The sequence below is a fragment of the Saccopteryx leptura genome, chromosome 2 (assembly GCF_036850995.1).
Source record: "Saccopteryx leptura isolate mSacLep1 chromosome 2, mSacLep1_pri_phased_curated, whole genome shotgun sequence".
NCBI classification, from domain to species: Eukaryota; Metazoa; Chordata; class Mammalia; order Chiroptera; family Emballonuridae; genus Saccopteryx; species Saccopteryx leptura.
Genome location: NC_089504.1, coordinates 57039451 through 57054867, shown reverse-complemented (window position 1 = coordinate 57054867; position 15417 = coordinate 57039451). Strand labels below are relative to the sequence as shown.

At 40.1% G+C, this 15417-nt stretch overlaps 1 protein-coding gene across 6 annotated transcripts in view; it reads right to left on the bottom strand.

Annotated features, from left to right (window-relative positions):
- Positions 1-1300: 1300 nt before the first annotated feature.
- TRPM3 (transient receptor potential cation channel subfamily M member 3) overlaps positions 1301-15417 on the bottom strand; it is a 541722-nt gene continuing 527605 nt past the window's right edge. For 4 of the 6 annotated variants that reach the window (XM_066367997.1, XM_066368000.1, XM_066368001.1 and 1 more), the window contains one exon: positions 1301-6737. In XM_066367997.1, the coding sequence (XP_066224094.1) occupies positions 5285-6737 (1453 nt within the window). In that variant the 3' untranslated portion in view covers positions 1301-5284. The remainder of the gene's footprint in view (positions 6738-15417) is intronic. The other 2 variants (XM_066368002.1, XM_066368003.1) reach the window with 1 other exon arrangement.

Here is a 15417-nt window from a genome sequence, read left to right as displayed (position 1 = left end):
AAATGAATTTAAAAAAAAGGAAAGGAAAGGAAAAAAGATCTTATTTTCTTTACATCAGAACCAACCCCTCCTTCAGTTGATTCTAATATGAGAGAGAGGGGCTGTGATGTAGAGAGAAGAGAAAGCTTAGGCTAGTGCAGGCTAAGAGAAAAGTTTCCTCTACTCTTAAGGAGCAGTTATTTATAAGACTTCAGATTGGCTCCTCTATTTTCCAGCTGTTGAATGGCTTCTAATGATGAAATAACTATTTCTTTCAAGGGCAAACTCTTCAGAGTCACTCAATCAGATACCCAGTCACCCATCTCTCCCCCCCCCCCCCCCAGGACAGGCTCACCTATAAGAGAAAAGCTACCAGGTAGGAGGGAAGTCATACAACTGGACCACTCATTCATAATGATCTGTGGATTTTTTGCACTGTCATCAGTGGACTTCTCACTCTTATCTCTGGTTTAGCAATTTTTACCCAGTGGCCCTGAAGAATCGGAAAAGTGTCTTTTATATATCACAGATGCACCAACACCTAGACCTTAATAGACCCAAGTGGTATTGGCTAGCCATCTCCGGGTCCCACAGCTATACAGCCTGTTGTTCATACTTTGTTTCATATTATTTGTTCAGAGCTTTAAAAAAAATGATAAAAAAAACCCTTGGTTACTTTTCTTGTTTTTAATTTTTAAAACTTGAACATAATCTGCAAACAATGTAAGAAGCCCAACAATTTGAGTGAGTTCCTAACTGGCTTAAGGGTCACAGCAGGCAAGAGTAAAATGTTAAATGCCTTTAAAAAGTCAAAAGAAACATAAAACAGTGCATGCATTTTGTTGCCACAAAATTAAGACTGGGTTTGGAGCAGGATAATACTTCATTTAAGTCACATTGCTATTGTTAAAGAAGAGTGAGTTAATGCAATATCTAGAATAAGTATATTACCACCTACACATTAGCATCACTTTATCTAGAAACAAACATTGTAGTGTTACTAAATGAGCATATTTATAAAATACTGTACACTGCTTCCACGGTGGGTCAGCAGCTGTAAACAAACAGCTAATTAAACTGGATTTTAAAATATTAATTTAAGTTCGTTTGTAAGATAGTCTTTTGCATAACATGCCAGTTCATCTTTCACAAAATCACAACTTGTCTACCACAACTCGCAGGGCTGGTTAGAAGTTGTACATCAGCTTGTACAGATATTTTACAGTGGTCTACAGGAAAGTGGAAAACATAAAGCAGATCAGGAACAAAAGAGCCCATTTCACGAGGATGCTGAATAACACAGAATTGGGGACATAATTAATCCTTGCAACATGTGCTTCTTTATTGAATGTTACAGATTTGTAAATGATTATAAAGCTGTCCTGTAACGTTCATTAATACAACCACATGCTACAACTATGCTGGCTTAAACATGGGTTACATATATGTTTATATGTGTTTTATAATACACATTGCTCAACACACTGAATGGTATAGCCTATAGATATATCATGATGGATGACTGGATAATATTTATTATCATTAAAGAAGTTAAACAGCTCAAACATTCAGGAAGATTAGACTGTACAGCCTCAAAAAGTAGAATAAATGTACTATCCAGTTATCTACCATAGTATTATCTATAGAAACCATCTTTTAAAATACATTTGAAACATTCAGAAACAAGTACAGTTTTCCCATTTGATTACTCTCACATATATGTTTTCAAGGGGCAACCGTCAAAGTGCTAAATGTTAGACCTAGAAGCCTAGACTTAAAAAAGAAAATCTAGTTCAGTAAAGTGCAGCATTCTGACCGCGAACACACCGCCTGGCTTGGAGAAACACACAAACTCTCTGTGTTAGTAATCCATAGGCTTTCCAGCTCCTCATCTAAACCCATTAAGGAGGGCACGTCCCACGATCAATATAAGGGATGTTGATTAAACAGGAAATCTCCGCGGTCATTTTCATAAAACATTCTTAATTTTTTTTTTCAAAAGGACCAAGCAATTTAGAATGAATCATTACATAAAGTAGTCTATAAAAATTGGCACCTTAGAAGCAGATGATTAAACCAAAGCTAGTACTTCCTTGAGTTCTCTATGACTTTATTTATGTTCCTCAATAACTTGCTGCTCACGAGCTGCTTAATTCACAGAGACAGGTAATTAACGTCCCTTGATCAGGGATGTGGGGAATAAATGAGCTGCACACAAGCTGACTGTACAAGGCCACATAATCGATGTCATGTCAGTGTGCAGAGGATCCAGAAATAGAGGGAAATGGATTGAAACATAACACACACGTATGCGCAGGAAAGAAATGGCTCATGAAAGTTACACAGTCTGTGTCTAAAGTCATTTAAATTTGGCTTATAAATTTCACACATATCACAAAAGATGTAAGAATTTTATTCTCATGCACAACAACAACAAAACAACAAAAACAGGTAGTTGCAAGGTCAGGACTGTTAAGTACTTTGTTTCTCAGGTCCTGTTCTGTTCTCTCCAGATATAGTGATGAATGGAAACACCTGGGCTCATCATTTCTTTCCCTCACTTTCAATTTGGTCCAGAATAAGGCCCCGGGGGTGCTGTGATGTCCTGCTCTGTGGTCAAAGAGCAAGGGTATCACCTCCTTCTTGGATTCCCCTACAGACTCTCTCAGAGAGCCTTCTGGCTTTGCCAGTGGGCTCCATACTTGAAAATTATCAATACGTTAGGGTGTAAGCATGTCAAACTAGCAAAGTCTAATCTAAGGAACAAAAAATAACAAAAACTTGGTTCTAACTCTGGTGCTGAGACTTGACCTTCCTGAGAATCACAGAGAATTGGTCTCAAAATGTAAAGTGCCTATTACAACTGATTATAAACAAACAAGATTCCTCTTTCTCATTATCAATCAATATGGAACCAGGGGTATAGGAACCCTTTTATGTTATATTGCAACTTTCCATGTATTTACTTTTTTTTTTTTTTCTGGGGAGAGAACCCAGAGCTTTCACCAGATCCTCATATATCTTCATGACTCAAGGAAGCTTCAGGGCAATTCAGACCAAATACATGTTTGCTGAGGGAGAAATAGCCAATTTGGGTTATAAAAAAGAAAAGAGTATTTCTTAGAGCAATTACATACAAGGGACTCTGGTTGCTTGTTTCTGATTCACCTACATACCAAGGAGTGAAAAAGGAATTTCTTAATTCTTTATATGTGGCCTCTTCACTATTTCCATACTCAGAGTTTTGTTTTTTAAGTATTTAAAGGCTAGAAGTTTTGTCAAAGTATTTACTTGATTTCAGATAATGAGAAATTTGGAGTTCACAACTACAATTAAATAAAAGAACCAGGTTTTGTTTTGGGCCAGGAATATGAGAGAACAAAAATTGAAGAAATTTTTCTTCAAGATATTCTTTTTCTTCTTCTTTTAAATCAGTGATCCAAATAGAAATCCAAAGATTAGAGGACAAATTTCTTTATTCCACTTCAAATCCAGATTCTTATCTAGAAGCATGTATACCTATATTCTAGAGTCTACATCTGGTTTAGTATTATGACTATTCATATTGTACTTGGTACAATCACTTTGTGCAGGAGAAACCAGAGTAACTGAGATGTCATGATAATGACTGCTTTTGGACAAAAAAGGGGGGGGGCAGAAGTCAGGTAGCAAGTCATTTTTGACAACTCCAGTTGGGTATAAAAAAAAAGTTAAAGTTACAGGGATTTAAAAAATCATAATCTCAACATCTGTTAAAATATAATGAATTCTTTTGATGAAATTCCTTGGATATTAAAAATTCTGGTTATACCTCAAGGTGATAGAAAAATCCAAGCCTCTTAAGAAAGCTATATATGCTTGTTTATATACTATATATAACATGTCTCTCTGTAAATGCATATATATGTATATAGGCAGCATATACTACAGAACTCTTTACATAGTTTATTTGCTTTCTATTTTAGTCTACTGTATCTTTTTTATAGCTCTGTATAGAAAAAAAATTCATGGCATGTTTGCAACTGATGGCTTTGGGTTGATATCAAACTTCCAGTCAATTCTAAGGTTATTTATGGTTTGAAACGTTCTTAAAAAGTACTTTGGAACATTTCCATAAAAAAAGATACCAGCCCTTGAAAAACTCCAATTAAATTTATGCTGAGCTCAGGTTAAATGGCAAAACTCTAGGTATGAAATTATCCACCAGATATTCATATACAAAATGGTCATGTGATGAGTGGTGTGAAAAGTTGGCAGTGACATCTTAGAGATGTTCAGAAGACATGGTGGAGTCACTCAAATGAGGGAGATCACACAGCAGCATAACACATGACACAGGTAGTAAGATACAGTGATATCCCATGTGGCAATTTCAAGTGAGATCTGCCCACTATATTCTTTGTTAGTTCACTATTATATATTCAGTGAGCGAATTCATTGATGACAGGTGAGATACAAAATAAATTTAAAAAATAGAAAATTATTTTAATTACATTCATCCTGTGTGTGCTCGACCAGACTTGAATGCCCACTGTATATAATAGGCCACTTGACCTTTGCTTTTACCATCAATTCTTCTTTCATTTCGCTTGCAATATAAAAAGGCATTTCTTTTCCCTTATTTTCTTTAAAAAAGATAAACAGTTGTGGCACCAGAAGTGAATATATAAGAGACAGGTGAACTATGACTGTTACCTTGTTTTTTCTGTATAATGATCAATTACAGAAGTGTTGGCATGAGAAGGATGTGGGACGTTAGGTAGAACTGCTTGCTGCCGGCTTATACTGAATAAAAAGGATGCTCTTCATCAGTCACCAGTGATGGAGCCAATGTGAAAAGAAAACAGAATTGAAGTTTAGAATATCTCATTTGTATGCTGGCTACTTTATTTCATTTCATTTTGCAATTTAGCCCTGCATCCTAAAACTCTTGATTATGGTCAGAAATGTGAAAGATGCCTCCTGGCACGGAGAATGCGTGAAGCCCCTTCATTCCCAGAGCTCAAGGCTTTCTGACATGACTAGTGATATACATTCATTTCAACCCTTCTTCTCCCTTTCTTCCCCCTCCCTACCCAGCAAGTGTCAGCATGATTTATATCTCCTGTGTTTGGCACTGGACCAGAGCAAATGCCTCTTTGATCTGTGGCCCAGAAGTCACCTTAGAGTTAACACCTCCGAGGCATTGCTTGTTTTGCTCATCTAAGAATAAAGTAGGTATGTTTCAAGGAAGGGGAACAGGTGGAGTTTGGGGAGAATTTTGAGACTGGATTCTTGAGCCTCCTGCAATGCTTATTAGGAAGGTTTAGTTGTGCTTGCTTTCAAAGCTGTGGAAAGCAGATGTTCTGGACAGTCTCCTCATGGACAGGCTGTCCGCCCGGCCTTCTGGCTTGGAGGACTTACTCCTCTGGAAGGGATTTCGCAGACTTGCTGTGTTCCGCTGCCTGTCGAGTTTGTCGCTGATGGAGAAGCTCTTCCTGGTATGTGCATAGGGTGCGCTTGGCTCCTCTGCTGAGTAACTGTTGGCGCGCTCTATCTTGGGAACCATGATGTTGTTGGACAGTGTTCTGTCTGAGTTATCACCCTCTTGGGAGGGTACTGCGAGGGCGGCTCTCCGGCCTTTAGCCTCATTCTCCTCCATGTCAGAGCTGGGATGACTCAGTTCTGCTTCTCGCTCAGGATGGCAGCAAGATGTGTCTTCCACTTTGCCTCCAAGACCTCCCGGGAAGGTGGCTCTATCAGCGATTGCTTGAGGGGCGTTGACACATCTTGTGTCAATACAGTCTGTAATACTTGTGTATTCTGCTGTTTTCATGGGCACCCCGAAGTTGGCGTAATAGCTCCTCAAAGGAGAAAACATAAAGCTATGAGATTTCACGATGGGAGGCTCATCTAGAAGGAAGGGTGTGGTGGCTAGGTAGCGGCTACTTTTGGAACGCTCGATGGTGTGGTACATTGGAGGGTCAGTGTCCCAGGGGTTTTGGCACTCTGGGAGTTGGGTGTAGTCTGAGGAAAAAGATCTAGTGTCCATGGAGGTGATGTCCTCGAAATCAATGCTCCGGCTTGGAGGTCTGTCTGTGTGTGCGAGAGTTGCGTAGGCACTACTTGAAGGAGCTGTGGAAGGTACTTGAGCCAAAAAGCTTGGTTCACCCAGCCCAAGGATATTCATGGAATTGTCCAGAGGGTCTATATCACAGTGCAGCTCATCCATGGCAGACACATAAATGTCAATACATGATGATGGTCTTCTTGAATCGGGAACAATGGCCAAAGTGTTTGCAGGGGCTACAGGAGCTTTGGATTCATTTGCTACAGAGTGGGAACTAGTAGCTCGGTGTAGGCTCAGGGACCTGTCTTTAAAAAGACTTTCCAACTTTTCTATACCACCTTTGTCTTTCATATTGACTGAATAGAAAGAATGGCTTCGCATACGGGGCATTAGGGTTGGAGAAGTTGGGGACATGGTCTCCTCACCTGCAGGGTCTATACTCTCTTGGAGCTTGAAGGTATTCCCCTCCTGGCTGTTGAAGCTGCTCTGGCGGACAATGTAGGCTGCATCTGTGCAGTCTGAGGAGGTTCGAGAGCGGATTTTGTTGGACTCAGCTCGCTCTAGACCTGTTAGACGCTCCAGGGCAGTGGCCATGCGCCCAATGAGGTCCTCAAGTTGCGCCAGCCTGATGTCCACAGTCTGGAGTGAAGCCTTCATGCAGTGCTCCCTCTCGTTGACTTCTTCCAGTCGCATGGACATGTTCTCCACCCTGTGAGGAGAAGAGAGAATGCGAGTCACTAAGGGCCAGGTTCATCTGCCTGAGGTATAGAGCGCAAGGTCTGGACCTTGGCCATCAATGTCCTATTGGGGGAAACTGAGAATTTACAGGTTTGGAAGAAGGAATAGGGAGGAAAGAACATCAGTGATGCTGTCACTGAGAATCATAGAATCCAATCTTTCTGAGCTGGAAGAGGGTTTAGAGATGATCTCATCCAGTGATTTTTAATGATTAATCCCCTTTTCTGTCAATGAAACTTAATGCACAATGCTGATACACACCAAACTTGAATACTTCTTATGAAAGTGGAATCCCATCCTTGTACCACTCCCATGACTTGGGACAGGGTTTAATGACCTAAATAAAAGCTAGGGTCTTGGTTTATCAGAGTCACCAACAAAATGAGAATGTTGCATTTTGATGATTTTACCCAGAATTTGCAAAAGAATCTTAGCATGTAGCTATTCTTATTGTAGTGTACACAGACTGGGATTATTCTTATTTTGCATTTATATAATAACCTTTTTTGTTGTTATTCACAATGATCTTAATAGAATTTAGTGCCTCCAAAGGAATTAAATATGGCCCTGTTACTGAGGCACTTGGAGCTGATTTAATCTAATCCAATTCTTTCAGTAATAAAAGAAAAACAAACATCAAGAAATTTAACTAAGATGACATACAGTAAATTGTGGTAAGCTCTGGAGTGTCTATCAATAGGTAAATTATCTTACTCCTTTCTCTCTGTCTCTCCGGGTAGCTGACCACAGAAGTCTTATGTTACAGTTATTTCTAGGTGTCTTGATTCTCCCCACTGGAACTTCTTAAAGGCATGATCTGTCTCATATTCCTGTTTCCATTTCCATGTTGCCAGACCAACACCTGCCAGGTGTCAATACAGGTTCACCGAGTCAGTCACTGTTATGTGTTTGATTTCAATTTTCTGATAAACTCTCTGGCCATTTATTGAAAAAGACAGAAGCCCATATTTAAAATAAAATTGTGCCATATTTTTTACTTGCTTAAATTAACTTGGAAAAGACAAACCAAAGCCAAGTCATGGTTTGAACTCAAATGTTTGCTTTTAAATGCCCCAAGGCAAATCTGGAGAATCTGAATGATATCCATTCTCAGCTTTTTTAGAGAGGATCAAGACACTTTCCCAGTACTCTCAACATGCCCAGTAAATGCCTTGACTGCTGACCCTTAAAAGGAACATGGCTGCCTGCATAGAATATGCTTGCAAAGAAGGGTAGAAATTAGAGCTGGGTCCCCCAGGTGTCCAGATAGTGGTTGTTAGGGAGGAATATATACAGTGTGTCTGTAAAGTCATGGTGCACTTTTGACTGGCAACAGGAAAGCAACAAAAGATGATAGAAATGTGAAATCTGCACCAAATAAAAGGGAAACCCTCCCAGTTTCTGTAGGATGATGTGGCAGCATGTGCGCAGGCACAGATGATGACGTAACACCATGTATACAGCGGAGCAGCCCACGGCCATGCCAGTCGAGATGTGGACGGTACAGAGGAAAGTTCAGTGTGTTCTGTGGCTCGCTAAATTCGAATCTGTGACCAAAGTGCAACGTGAATATTGGCGCGTTTATAATGAAGCGCCACCACATAGGAATAACATTACTTGGTGGGATAAGCTGTTGAAGGAAACCGGCAGTTTGGTGGAGGTACCTCGTTCTGGTAGGCCATCAGTCAGTGACGAGTCTGTAGAGGCTATACGGGATAGCTACCTAAGGAGCCCTAAAAAAATCTCTGCGTGAGCCCACATTGAACTGCACTGAATAGGTATGAAACTGGGAGAGGTTTCCTTTTATTTGGTACAGATTTCACATTTCTATCGTCTTTTGTTGCTTTCCTGTGACCGGTCAAAAGTGCACCATGACTTTACGGACACACTGTATTTCAATGCCAGAAGGAGATGAAAGAGGCAGGAGTTTCCCTCTCTGAGAGACAGGTAAGCTTTAGGGTGGCGGTGTGTGATTCTTTTGCCTTGGGGCACATTTCTGTTTCTCTGTGTAGCCCCCCTCCCCCTCCAATTCACTGACTCTGATCTTTTATTTTTCAGCTACACTTCAGAACCAGCTTAAGGTTTGGGAGACATCTTTCTTTGCTTTTTCCTGCTGCCCCATAACCAGCTCAGCACTGTCCAGGGTCCAGGTACACTCAGTCACTGTGGCCAGGTACCGCTATATTCCCAAAAGACTTGTAAATTGAGCAATTCTCCTTCTGGCAAACCCAATGCTATTCATCCAGTTAACAGCTATTTCAGAAGGAAAATACAACTTTTCCCTGTTTCATTTTGTTTTGTGATATAAACATAGCCTAAGAAACACATTACTGAAAATAATAAATCTGTGTGTCTTATGGACTTATAATTTACTTTTTTATTATCTAGCTAATGGAATTTGTTTGCAAGTACTGCAATTTCATTTTTTTGCAATGCAATAATCTTTGGGTAAGTGGGTAAAATACTTTTTCATTAAAGTCAGGAGAGGGGCAGAGCATGCATTTCTTCAGAAAGAGACTTTCTGTTTCGGATACTCTGGGTACTGGGTCCCTCTAGCTTTCTAGTGTTGGCAGAGAAACAAACGGCAGGATAGTTTTCTCCTCCTCCTTGCCTGTCCTGGAGCCCCGTGTATGCAATGTTAGTACAGAAAGAGATAAAGATACTCTTTTGACATAATTGCATATGATCATTGTTCTGAGCACTGTGAAATGGCTCTGTGAACTGTGGGGATCCTGTTCCCTGTGTGTCACCTCCCTTCGGCCTCAGGGTCCTACACTGCAGAGAAATGAACAGGTGAGACAGAGGGAGAGTCAAGAACTGGTTGTGGGCTGTAAATGGGACACAGAGATGATGAGCCCAAGGAGATGGGAGAAAGACAGGAAGTGCAGGAAGGAAGACAAGAGGTGCAGGGAGAAAGAGGCTCCCCTGGGAAAACAGTGGGAGCCCCAAGAGTAGAGAAGTGTGGCCTCAGGGAACAGAAGGAATGAGGGGAGGAAAACCTGCTCAAAGAGGGTCAAGAACTATTGTTCACCCAATCTTAGCTCTCCTATGGGCTCTGAGGGGCCCTGTAATACAAGACTTGGAAGAAAAAGGACTATGTTTCACCTATTTTCTTCCAGAATTCGAAATGTGTTTAACAACCTAGCTGTATAATCATTTAGGTGGTGGATACAGGGGTTTAATATAGAGGTTATAAAAGAATAAACATTTCCAGAGTCAAATTTATATGATTCTTTAATAACTGAAGTGCATCCCTTAATTAAAATAAAAATTATTGAAAAGTTAAGTATAAATGGACATGCATCGCAGATTAAACAGGTCTAAGGAACAAACTGTTTTGGGTCATGATTGTTAGGAGCTTGACTCTGGTCAAACCACTCAGGAGATAAAATAGAGTTAAGAATGATAAAAATTTGTGGATCAATAGAAATCCACATGGGGACATATACTAGAAGTGAGGAACAAAATAGAGGGTCTACTGAATAAAAGATGTTGTATGGAAGAAACTCCTTATTTTTCTTTCCTCTTTCACATCTCCAGATTTTGTGTGGTTCATTTCAGACTAACTCAAGAGGCGATCAAAATAGGGACATAACAGAGTGAGTTCTGGGAAGATGTGAGGTGGCTTCTGTCCTGGGGAGCCCAAAGAAGTAATAGCCAGGAGCCCCTCAGAAGGGCTCAAAAGGTTAGTGAAAAACCCCACTAAGAAGATGGCCAGCCTCTTTGGACAATGTGCGGATGAAAAAGATGTTCAAAAGAAGATTCTGGCGGCCCAGAAAATTTCAGCTTTAATATGAAATTTCTTAATATAAGGATTGTTGTTTTCCAGAAATTCATTTTCTTTTCTGATAACCTCAAAATGTGGTTAAAGGAAATATGGCTAAAGAAAAAAAGAATATTGTCAGGCCATGCCTGTTCTGAATTTCAAATATTCTCTGGAGTGCTAGCAGTGGTGTGGGTGCAGGATTATTGTGTGACAATAATCCTGTATCTCAAGTGCCCAACCATGGGTGCTCTTGTGGGAAGGAAAGGGTTTTTAGATGAAAGCCAATGACGCAGAACAGCTAAAACTAATTCTTGCTTATCCATAGATTGATACCTAATTTATGAGCTATTTAAGTCCTTTAGGGTCATCTATCCTTACCTTTGAGCCCATTAGCCTTTTCATTAACTCTAGGAAGAAAAAGGGAGAAAATTTTAAATTCAACTCAATCAGTGAAAATACCTAAGTCCAGCACTGGAAAAAGATGTGCCAGGAGGTGAGTGAAGCTCATCTTCTTTTGCCTTCTGCTATATTTTGATTACTTATGAATTCTATACATCCTAAGTTATTCCTGTCTCTCTTTGTTTTGAAAAATTATAAGTTGGATGGATATACTATTTATTTATTTATTTATTTATTTATTTATTTATTTATTTCTGAAGCTGGAAACGGGGAGAGACAGTCAGACAGACTCCTGCATGCGCCCGACCGGGATCCACCCGGCACGCCCACCAGGGGCGACGCTCTGCCCACCAGGGGTTGATGCTCTGCCCCTCTGGGGCGTCGCTCTGCCGCGACCAGAGCCACTCTAGCGCCTGGGGCAGAGGCCAAGGAGCCATCCCCAGCGCCCGGGCCATCTTTGCTCCAATGGAGCCTCGGCTGCGGGAGGGGAAGAGAGAGACAGAGAGGAAGGAGGGGGGGGTGGAGAAGCAAATGGGCGCTTCTCCTATGTGCCCTGGCTGGGAACTGAACCCGGGTCCCCCGCACGCCAGGCCGACGCTCTACCGCTGAGCCAACTGGCCAGGGCCTGGATAGATATACTATTAATGGTTATATGTCTATCACGTTTTTGGATCTAGGTGAAGTGAAAAAAAAGGATTCAAATCCCATTGGCTTTGGAAAAATAATTTTAATGATGATGCTAGGAATCATTTATATCCCAGTTTACTTAAATTGTTAATGCCAAGAAGAAAGCCAAATTGTAACTTCTTCTGACAAGTGGAACCTGACAGGTGGGGCGATGGTGAGGATGACCTTGAAGCTTTAAGTTAGGGGTTTGAGAATTAAATGCTTATGGGTGGGGGCATAACAAGTAAGTAGGTAAAGCAGGGGCTCTGTGGCAGCAGAGAGCATGCCAGGTCCAAAGGCATTCGGAATGAGTTCATAATTATTGTAAGTCCAACACCATAGCCCTCTGTGGGCAGATGCTGCTCACAAATCACCAGTTGGCAAATTCTGCTTTAAACAAGTTGATGGAACCAGTAAAGAACTCCCAGCTGTGAACACCAGAAAATGTAACTAACTCTTAGTAACCAGAGGAAAATGAAAAGAAATGCCAGGAGGTTGCAGATAGGAAAAATGTTCTCCTGATAGCACTCCTAGATTCTAGAGATTATAGGAATTTGACATAAATTCTAGGCAGCATTCAAGAATGGCTTAATCAGAGGTAATTAAGCAGATGGTATCTTTTGAGCATTTTAAAAAGATAGGTTTTTTTGTGGTTTTTTTTTTTTTTTGTTTTTTTTTTTAACAGGAGACTATATGGGCTCAATATTAATCTTGTTCTTTTTTTGATAATGTAGACTAATGGAGTGATTTAGGTACACAATATTTGTCATGAGGGACATTGTGATTTTAGCAAGGAGGTTGATGCACTGGGCTGAATGGAGGAATGTGAATTGGATACCTGGCTGGCTGATTGACCAAACAAGAAGCAGAACAATGGGCCGATGTCATCATGAAAAGTATTTTTGGAGTTGTGCAATGTTTTGGTTCTGCCTTGGTTCACCTAATCTATGCTGGTGAGAATTTTGGTGAATTATGTTGAAGGCATAGTATGCTTATTGAGCAAACCATGATACAGAATGAATAGGATGAAAAATTAATATACTGAATGATAAAATCAGAATCCAGAGTCCTTAAGGTGCTAGAATAATGAGTCAAAAGGGAAAAAATATTTTTAAAAAGTATCATAGCAATGAATGTTCAGTTCCCATTTCAGGGTAAAAAGAAACATCTCACAAGAACAGATTTGAGGATATTTGAATCAGTTCCTGTGAAAAAGCTCTCATTTTAATCATTTGTATATTCACTCCAAACCAAAGTCATGACCTCGCTGCAATGATCATGATGCAAAGTAAAATATGTAGATTAATAATAACAACTACCATTCATTGAAAGCATACTATTTCATATGTTATTTCAATAAAATTTAATACTCTACAGTTAGGTGTTAATACCTCATTGTACAGATGGGGACACAGGTTCAGAGGAGTTAAGTAACTTGCTTAAGTTCACACAGATAATTACTGGAAATTAACATTAAAACCTTTTCATCGTACTGTGTTCTTTCTCTTATAACATAGACAGAACTACTTGTGCTATTTTACTCTATGAGTATTAGCACATAGTAGTAAAGAAACAGTGAAAGAATGAATAAAGTAATTAAACCTAGGCTCTTACTACAGTACAGAATTACATTCCATTTAGGTACACATTAAAGGGTAATATTGACAATGTAAAGGCACAGTGAGAAAGTGAGCAGAGTAAGGGGAGACCTGCTGCATGAATGATACAGTATATTCCAATGCCCTAGGCCAGTCTCTGCTTATGACAGTTGTTCAGTACATATTTGTTAAACCACCATTGGCCAGGTGTGTGGGAGAAACAGCTGCTTTGGGTACAAGTGATCTGCACTTAGTTATATGCAAAAATTTTCCTAAATATCGAGTACAATTTTATATGCTTCACCGTGAATGATTCAGCAACATCCTCTTCTAACTCTGGGCTTTGAGCTTATCTGTTGGGTTCATGAGTGGTTCTCAAAATGTGGCCTATGGACCAGCAGCGTTAGCATCAGCATCACCTGGAAACTTGTTAGAAATACAAATTCTTAGGTTCTATCCCAGATATAGTGAATCAGAAACTGGTGATGTGGGACAGGGGGAGGATACGCAGCAACCTGTGTTGTAATAAGCCCACTAGAGAAGATTTTGAGGCCTTCAAAATTAGAGAAACACTGGGTTAGAAGTTTATAACTGTTCCTGCCTTGAGTGTACATTGGAACTCAATGACATGGTGTTTCTTGAGGACAGGGCTGTGCCCTTGGGTCCTCAATGCCTGCCACATCATCTGGCATACTGTAAAAGCCCATACATACTGAAATAGAACTGAGCTTGAAAAAGGACAGTGAACATGAACTTGATGAAACAGATTCAAAGGATTGCTTATCTGTAGCCAAAAGTCTAAAAATCCTCAGAAAAGGAGGCAGTTACAAATGTAGCTTAATAGGTTAAATTTTTGATTTTAATATAATTATCATTAGCTAGATATTGACTCAAATAAAGTGGAGGGTATTGGTAACTCAATTAGATCATTACATCCTAAAATTGTATTGCTTTAGAGGCATCTAAAGCAATACAATTGTATGTAGCAGAGTCATTGCTACATACAAATGGAAAAAGATAAGGGTTTTTCAGAACCAAGTTCCTCTGAGGCATTAATGATCTCCCAAATATAGTATTGAGTTCTTTATATACCATAGGGTATAAAATATGATATAATTATGATGCATTTGAATGGACAATTATGGAAGTATCTTTGTATTTCTGAAAGATTCATACAAATATAATCTGTATAAATAAATTATATTTTAAAGACACTGGCAGGGTGAGGAATGTGGAGCTATGTGAAGAAACACCTTCCCCAAGTCTTTTAGTAGAGCAAACAGCCAGCTCTTAATTTCTCTGACTTCAAATTTCTGTATTGGGGCTATCTAGCATGAAGGAGAATTATATAACATTCTATGTACTATATAGAACATGTACAGTTAATTTATGTAAATTAAACATGTACCTATCTAAGTAGGTGTATGTACATATCTATCTATCATCTCTAGCTAGCTAATGTAAACAGGCCAGGTTGATTTCACTAGCCACTCCACTCAGAAAGACATAATATCCTAGAAGATGTGTGGGATGGGCAACATGGACCTACTCTTCCATTAGTTGATCTCTGTTACTTGGTATGCCTCCTGGTATTTTTGATGTGCTGAGTGCAATTCTAATATTTAAAGATGTTATTTTTTGGTAAATTTACAAACATAAAACAAACCCAAACCACAACCACCAACAACAAAAACAAAAGCCCAAGCACAGACAACAGCACCAGAAGCAGAATAGGCCTTGACTTAGGCTCCCTTCCCTGGCACCTGGGCTTGGTTGTGAGGTTGTCCTGGGCCTCTTGGCCCCCGCTACTCCACAATGCCAGCTAATGCCTAGGACTTAGGGAGGGTGGGCCTACACTCTGTCCTGCATTTCTGGAAATTGCTCACCTTGTTCACCCTCCTGGAGACCGGGGCTTTGTATTCACCCAGAGAGGAACAGGGCTTTGGGAGAGGAATCTTCTGGAAGTGTTTGCAGGTGCGGGGTGAGAGGCCAAGGCAGAAGTGCTATGCTTCCTTTTGGTTTCCATTCAAAAGGAATCAGTGATGAGGTCATATTATGTACACGTGCCCTGCCTGCTGTCTGCACGTCTCATGCTAGTCCTCAGACAGGCAAAGGCTTCTCTGTCTCAACATTTCCTCCCCCTGCCTTCAGTCCTCCCAAGCCAATGGCCTTCTGAATTCAAAAAGCATTGCAAAGGCCCCTGGACGTAGACTTTGGAAATA